Source organism: Lactuca virosa, chromosome 3 (genome assembly GCF_052849685.1).
Source record: "Lactuca virosa cultivar CGN04683 chromosome 3, Lactuca_virosa_CGN04683_v6, whole genome shotgun sequence".
NCBI lineage: Eukaryota > Viridiplantae > Streptophyta > Magnoliopsida > Asterales > Asteraceae > Lactuca > Lactuca virosa.
The window spans coordinates 83,664,230-83,671,833 of NC_136428.1; the positions used below are offsets into that span (position 1 = coordinate 83,664,230).

Here is a 7,604-nt window from a genome sequence, read left to right on the forward strand (position 1 = left end):
CACTTCTTGTAGGTACTTGGGATGGATTTTTATAAAATGGCCTTTCTGGACACAATGAAAGCACACGACTTCTTTCAGATAGACAACAGTAGGAATATCAAAGTTGGGCTTTCCCTTTGACTGTAACGCCCGCAGATCCGGGCTAGTCAATTTAGAGACGATGAGCATCAAAAATGAGTTTTTGATGGAAGATTATTTAGAAGGATTAATCTTAACCAAGTTGTAGTATATGTTACAAGGGTTTCGTACATATAAAGAACGCCGAAATCCGAGTTATAACGAAGAAGCTATGGCCCGTCGAAGTTTTACGGCAAAACCGGCACGGCACCGGGAGACGTAAATAGTGAATTTACGGTAGAAGAATATTTAGCCTTGGTGATCTAAACAAAATTTGTAGTATACGTTAAACCGAGAATATACAAAAAAAGAACGCCCAAATCTTACTTCGTATGAGGAAGTTATGAATTTTCTAAGATTTGGCATAGCAGTGCACGGCCCGAAACTCGAATTTTAGTTCGAGCGGTTTTTGGCCTACGCGACCTAAATTAGAGTTGAATATCTCATTAATAGGAACTCAACGGTAAAAAGACAGACGAAAACGGAGTCCGTATGTAGAAGTTATGAATTTTACGCGGACATTTAACAATATAATCTCCTCCTACTGTTAAATTTAAGATCGGTCGAGAATTAGCCGACGGAGTCTAAATGAATGTTTTAGATCTTGTTTTTACCTATGCGTGGATATAAAGAATGTCGAGAGTAGAGCTCGTATGTTAAAGATATGGACGAAACTTGGTCCCTATTCTTCGAGCGCGATAAATTCGATACAGTTTTGTAAATCTGAGATAGAATGAGAATTAGCTGACAGCGTCTAAATGAAAGTTGTAGTACTCGTAAATACCAACGTGTGGATATAAACAACGTCAAAAATGGAGTTCGTATGAACGATTTACAAATTATAATAGCATATTTACGTATTAAAATAAAGTATAAATCATATATTTACGTACACATATATATACAAATGTATATATCATTAGAAAGGTATCGACGATGCGGTTATTATAAGACTAGTGTTGAGTACTTTCGACATTAGTTTAATACAAATATCGTTAAATCTATTTAAAATAGTATTATGAAGGGGTGTTTAGTCTTTTATATAACTATAAGGTCATTAAGTAATTATGGAGGGTAGTTTTTGTAAATTAAATTACTATAAATAAGAGGCTTGGGCTCTCATATTTCTTGCAGCATTCTCTTGATTCAAGAGTCTTTCTCTTCTTATCCCCCGAGCATTTCGGTCCCTCGTGATTCGACTTCTCTTTCTGTAGTTTTAGTATAGTAAGGTGAGCGCTGAAGCGTTGCACGAATCTTTCTTAGAAAGATTCAGCGACGAAGTTCTGCCTCTGCAGAGCTCGGCTCCTAGCTAAAACCCCCTTGTAAGTAAGTTATGCTTACCCTATTTTAAATACAGTTTATATTTAAAATTAGTATTGTTATTATGAAATTATAATAAATATTTGGGCTATTATATAAGTGTCGTTATAATATCTTTTTAACTACTCGCGGTACGGGGAATCTGGTTTAAAGGGCCGCATAGGATTGTTGGATTTCAGAAGTGCTATATGCCAAAATGGTCCTGCCCTCCGGTGTTTTATGTCTGGCTCATGTCTGTACATAGTGGTTGGAAAATATTGTTTAAACGCTTATATAATAATAATAATGCTAAGACTAATAATTAGTCACGGTAATATTAGACTAAAATCTAGTGGTAATAATACTAGGTTTCATCGAAGGAAATTATATTGTTAAGAAGCGAAGCGTTGTCCGAGTTTGGAAACATCACTTTAACAAGTGAGTGCATAGTCCCTTTCATGAACATGATTTTAATACAAGTATTGATTGAAGTATTAATTATATGTTTATGTGCGAGTTAATTAATGTTGCCTGAAATACGTGTTAAAGAACATACCTGATTATATATGATGATTTACGATAAAGAGTAAACCTAAATTAATTATGAGGAATATTGGGTAGTATTTTCTTACGAGTATGAGTGAGTTATACTCAGAGAATAGAACTTTAGTATATGTCATTGATTCGGGAGCATGGATTAGACATAGTCATTGTCCCTAGTCCGAGAGTATGGATTGGACATAGTCAACTGTCATTAATCTGGGAGTATGGATTAAGACATAGTCAGTTGTCCTTAGTCTGGGAGTATGGATTAAGACATAGTCAGTTATCCTTAGTCCGGGAGTATGGATGAATACATAGTCAGTCGTCCTTAGTCCGAGAGTATGGATAGGACATAGTCATTCGTCGTTTATCCGGGAGAATGGATTTACATATAGACACTTGTCCTAAATCCGAAAGTATGGAATGGGCACAATTATTGATCCGAGAGCATGAATTAGATCTGAGAGTATGGGTTAAGTGACAGGTAAAATTTAAGGTCCGAGAGTATGGATAGTCTCGTTGTAAGGATTAACGGGGTGGGGTAAGAGTTGCTTATATATATATATATATATATATATATATATATATATATATATATATATATATATATATATATATATATATGGTGAAATTGTATATTTTGTGAGTTCTAAATTATATATATGATATAACATTGTGGGATTGAAATCCCTGTGTACTCACCAGGTTTCCCAACCTGACCCACTCAAGCTTATTTGTATCACAGGTGTCGATACGAAGTTACATTACACTGAGAGATTAAAGAGATGTAGATCACTAGTGTAAATGAATGTAAGTTCTGTTTATGCTTATGTTTCTGTATTGACGATGACATCCCAAATGTTTTAAAATGAATAAAAATACATTTCTTCGGAAATGTTGTGATAACGTATTTATCATGTTTTACTGGGAACAAATTCCGCAACATTTTCACTAAAAGAGGTACTCTGATTTTTATAAAGCATAAACAAAATCGGTCTTTTCTGGCCGTGAAAATCGGGATGTCACATTGACCCATTGGTCTCTTTAATATGTGATTTCCCTTTCCACTTGGGTTGGGAAGGGTCATTTCTCTTCTTGTCTTTTCCTTGTTGAATCGCCATGATTTGGGTATTTTTAATACTGTTGGAATGACACTTCTTTATTATTGCTTCAGATGTTTGCAATAGATTGTGAAGCTCAATCAATGTTGTCTCAGTGTTATTCAAATGATAGGTCAAGATGAACTAATCATAACTACTAGGCAAGGAGTTGAGCAGCATGTCATTGAGCTTCTCCAATCTTTCCAGGTGTCTCTGCATTTTTTGCACATAAGCACACACAAATTCCCCCATCTTTCAATTTGCACCCCATAAGGGAATTGACGACTTCATAATGTTCTTGTCTTGATTTCTTGAAAAACATCTTCGAAAGAGCCAAGTTCATGTCAAAGGGCCAATAGTCCTCATATGTCTTTTGGAGCTTAGGAGTAGCAGATTCTTTGTTAATTTCTAGGATTGGATTCTCGAGAACATAATCCTTGTTCTCAAATTTCAACGTCATCTTCAAATTGCGCAACCAATCCATGTAGTTTGGGCCAGTGAGATTGTCCTTTGAGACGATAGACAAGAGAATGAAGTTATGAGTGCTTGGAGGAGGAGGAGGAAGAGGAATATCACCATTTCCAGACATCTTAAACAAGAGATAAGATTTTTTTAGTTGATTTAATCCTTAATATTTTAAGCCAAATTAATATTCAAGTCTAGGGTCCATAAATACAATTAGAAATTATGAAGAGGGGTGTCATAATCTAATTGCGAAATTATTTTAGGTAGGTAAAGCATTTTACCAATTTCAATATAATATCAAATTCGTAGATCATTTGAGATTCATTTAACTATTCAATGACATGTTAAATCTTAGATTATGCTCTTCAATATGTAACTGGGATGCTGATGATCACAAACAAGATGTGAATAAACATGCAAACCCGCGTGACATGCTCGAGGTCAGTTATGATTTCACATTGATGTGTCAGTTAATCACATACGCACCATCAACACCCATAAATTCAACTATGTGCCATAATTTCGTCTTTATAGTCCTACATTAGTGTGTCGGTGAACAAAGCATGTTCCACTAATGACTCACAAAGAAATGATGTGTGTTTTCATGGATTAACATATAATTTCACATTTTTCTAAAAGTAACTAGAGTGGACTTTTATAAAAGGTTCTAGTACTTTATACATTATACTTTTAATACGATTATGTCCTATCAAATCCGTTCGGCTAACGACCCTCCACCATACAAAGAAGCGGTGGGTGAAAAGGACACCAATTCAACAGACATTTTATAAGTTGTTTTCTTATAACTCTCCTATAATATGACTTCGTGAATGAGGTATACTAGATATTCGACTGACTTTTAATGATACATATAGTAATATAATATTATATATATGTATAAGGTATATTTTAAAACTTTTCAAAACACAATGTTTAAATTTAAATATCTGAATTAACAATTAATTAATTAATCTTTTAAACTAATTATGGATTTTATAATTATCTTTTAATTAAACCGTTAATTAAATATTATATCAAAATCCATTAAGGATAATTCCATTTAATTATCTTATAATTAAATATTTGTTTCCTTATTTAATTTCTCAAAATTCGAATTAGTGTTTCAAAATTATCTCGTATTATTTGGTTTTGTTTTTATTAGGTAAAATTACAGATAATGACTAATAATTAACTTACTAATCAAATTAGACAAGCATATATGGATACAAACGAACTTTCGAAAGACGTGTCGTGCCTAGGCACACCGCGCTCTGCAAATGTTTTTTTTAAGGTTTCATCTACTATTCACTATCAATTAAAAAACATGGCTCTGATTCCACTATTGAGTTTTTTAGGTTACAATTCAATTGTATATGCGGAATTTCATTTAACTATTAACGGTATATGCAACCTAAAATGGATCTATATCTTTTCACTATTAATAGCAACACACTAAATAAACAAAAACCATAAATCCTATGATATCAAAATCATGAATAGAATCACATACCTTTTTCTTAAGTCGAATTAAGCAATCAAAACCTTTGTAGCCTCCTTTGAAAAACTAGCTCCAAAAACAGCTCGGCCCTCTCCTGGCCGTTAAGTATTCTGCCACTGTTTACAAGGTTTACACCCTAAACCAGCTAAGCCGACACGAAAATAAACGTGTTAAAACGACATGACACGATAATGAATCGAGTTGGATTAAAATCAAGATTTCTCAACCTGCTTAAGTTTTAACCTGACAGGAACTCAACACGACACGGTACATTTGCTAAGTCTAATTATACTTTCCTTGAATCTTGTTTTTTTCATGATTTATACAAATTTCTCATAGCAACCATCACAACCTTTTGTTTTGAAAGGTCTAATTAATATTGTTCAACTTACGCGAAGGACTGTCTTTAACATAATATATTATTTCTTGTTACGGAGTGCGTAAAGGGGTTTGGATGCTTATTCCTATTTTTACTCTTGTATTAGGAATCACTTTTGCTTTTCTTGTTCTCTTTTCTTAGTTAGGCCTTGTTTCAGTTGGTTCAGGAAACTTTGGCATCGAGACACATTACGAGCAGGAAAGAAATTAACAGCTTCAAATTATCTAGTCTTTCTTTAGGAAACATTCTTTCGTCCGGTCCTTATACTTAAATACGTGCCATTATTATAATAGTGATTTGTACCAACACGCCTGACCTTGAGATATTGGAGGCCATATGCAAAAATTAAATTAAAACCCATACCTTTTTTTGTAAAATATAATTAAGGAAATTTCTTATCGGTAAAAACAAAAAAAGTCCACTATTTTAACAAACATAATTTTTATTGTTAATAATATAAATGAGATTTGTAACATGCAATTATATTTTAATTAACATATTATTATTATTTTCTTCTACCTTTTTTAGTAATATAATATTAAAGAAAATTCTTAATCCGAGACCCCTTATGGTTGGAGGTCCGGTGAGATCGCACACTGGCACCATGTGTACCAATAGTACTATGATAAATAAATAACGCACAGTAATGGTATAGCAATCTTTTCGTATTGGTCTCACATTGGAAGTGGTATACAAATCTTTATTAAATTTTCGACGTCATGTAAAGCTTGAAGATGTACAAGCATACAATCACTGGTACATGAAGAAAAACACGCGCAATATCCATGATCCATATATAAGTGCCTCATGCCTCACTTGTTCAAGTACCACCATTAGTAGACAACTATCTAGCTACCTCGCAAGAAAAAGAGATGGCTATAAAAGGAAAGATATCACGTGAAGTTGAAGTCAAATGTCATTGTCACCAGGTCTTTGAACTCTACAAGCACAGGCCACATGACTCGTCAGTCGTCGACCCTGCTAAGGTTGAAGCTTGCCATCTGGTGTCTGGTGAATGGGGTGTTCCTGGATCTGTCGTTGAGTGGCACTACTACCATGGTAAACTACTCATTTGTGCTAATATTCAACATAAAAACTTGTTCAATGTTAGATCTATACCACTACTACAAACACATATATCTATGCATGTATGTACAAACTACTTAATTATGGTTTTTCCGTAGATGGAAAAAAGGAAACTGGGAAAGAAATCATTGAAGAAGTTGATGATGAACTACCCAAAATTTCGTTCAAACTGATTGAAGGAGATATCTTGAAGGTGTATAATTCCTTTATCAACACCCTTACGACCAAAGATGTGGGCGATAAGAAGTTTGTTATCTGGACTATAGAGTTCGAGAAGGCGAATGCAAGTATACCGGATCCAACATCGTATCTGGACTTGCTTTGTGGAATTGCCGGAAATATGGATGCTCATTTTCTCAAGCAACCATGATCTCGCCCATATATTCAATAAATAAATATCGCCGACATCCACTTTAATTGCTTGGTAACAATAAATTGATTAAAGGGAAGTGATTGTCCAATAAATAAATGTCGCCGGTATATTCATGAATCATGATAATAAATAATATTTACTACTTGTGAAGATATGTATTTGTATTGTAAACTATGGTGTATTTCAATTACTTTTGCGGGAATTGTTTCATCTTTTGCTTGATTTTGAAACTAAAACCAAATTTTCTATAAGTTTAAGACTTTGGAATGGTTTAAGTAATGTGTAACCACTATAACCCGTGGATTCCCATGAAACAAAAACCGATTTAATATATATAGTGTCGCTTACCAGAGAGAAACTTCATGACACTGATGAACGTTAATTTCTGGATTGGATTATTTACTTGAAAATCAATGAATCAATTCAAATCATTCCTCACCAGAACAAGAAACTTTACAAATCCGAAATTCTCTTATGGCGAACAAAAATACCGATTTGACCCCGAGGATGTTGGGTTAATCGGTTTGTTCGCGGATCACCCGGATCAGTTCACGGGTTTACAATAGTTTAGCATATTGTAACAAACACATTTATTCTTTTATTTTACAAGTTTTATTAGAGTTTACCGGGTCACAAGTCATGGGCTTGTTCTTCCTGGATTTTAGGAAGTTCATGTAGCAGTAGGTTAGGTACCTTTTCTCTTTTCTTTAGGATCAAGTTTGTTTCTTTCTTATTTAATGTAAA

The 7,604-nt window shown here is 33.8% G+C and overlaps 1 protein-coding gene across 1 annotated transcript; it reads left to right on the forward strand.

Annotated features, from left to right (window-relative positions):
* The first annotated feature begins 6,217 nt into the window (after positions 1–6,217).
* On the forward strand, positions 6,218–7,012 carry LOC145166106 (MLP-like protein 31). The gene is made up of 2 exons (XM_079085041.1): positions 6,218–6,460; positions 6,586–7,012. The coding sequence occupies exons 1-2, from the start codon at positions 6,274–6,276 to the stop codon at positions 6,855–6,857; spliced, it is 459 nt and encodes a 152-aa protein (XP_078941167.1). The 5' UTR covers positions 6,218–6,273; the 3' UTR covers positions 6,858–7,012.
* The last annotated feature ends 592 nt before the right edge of the window (positions 7,013–7,604 follow it).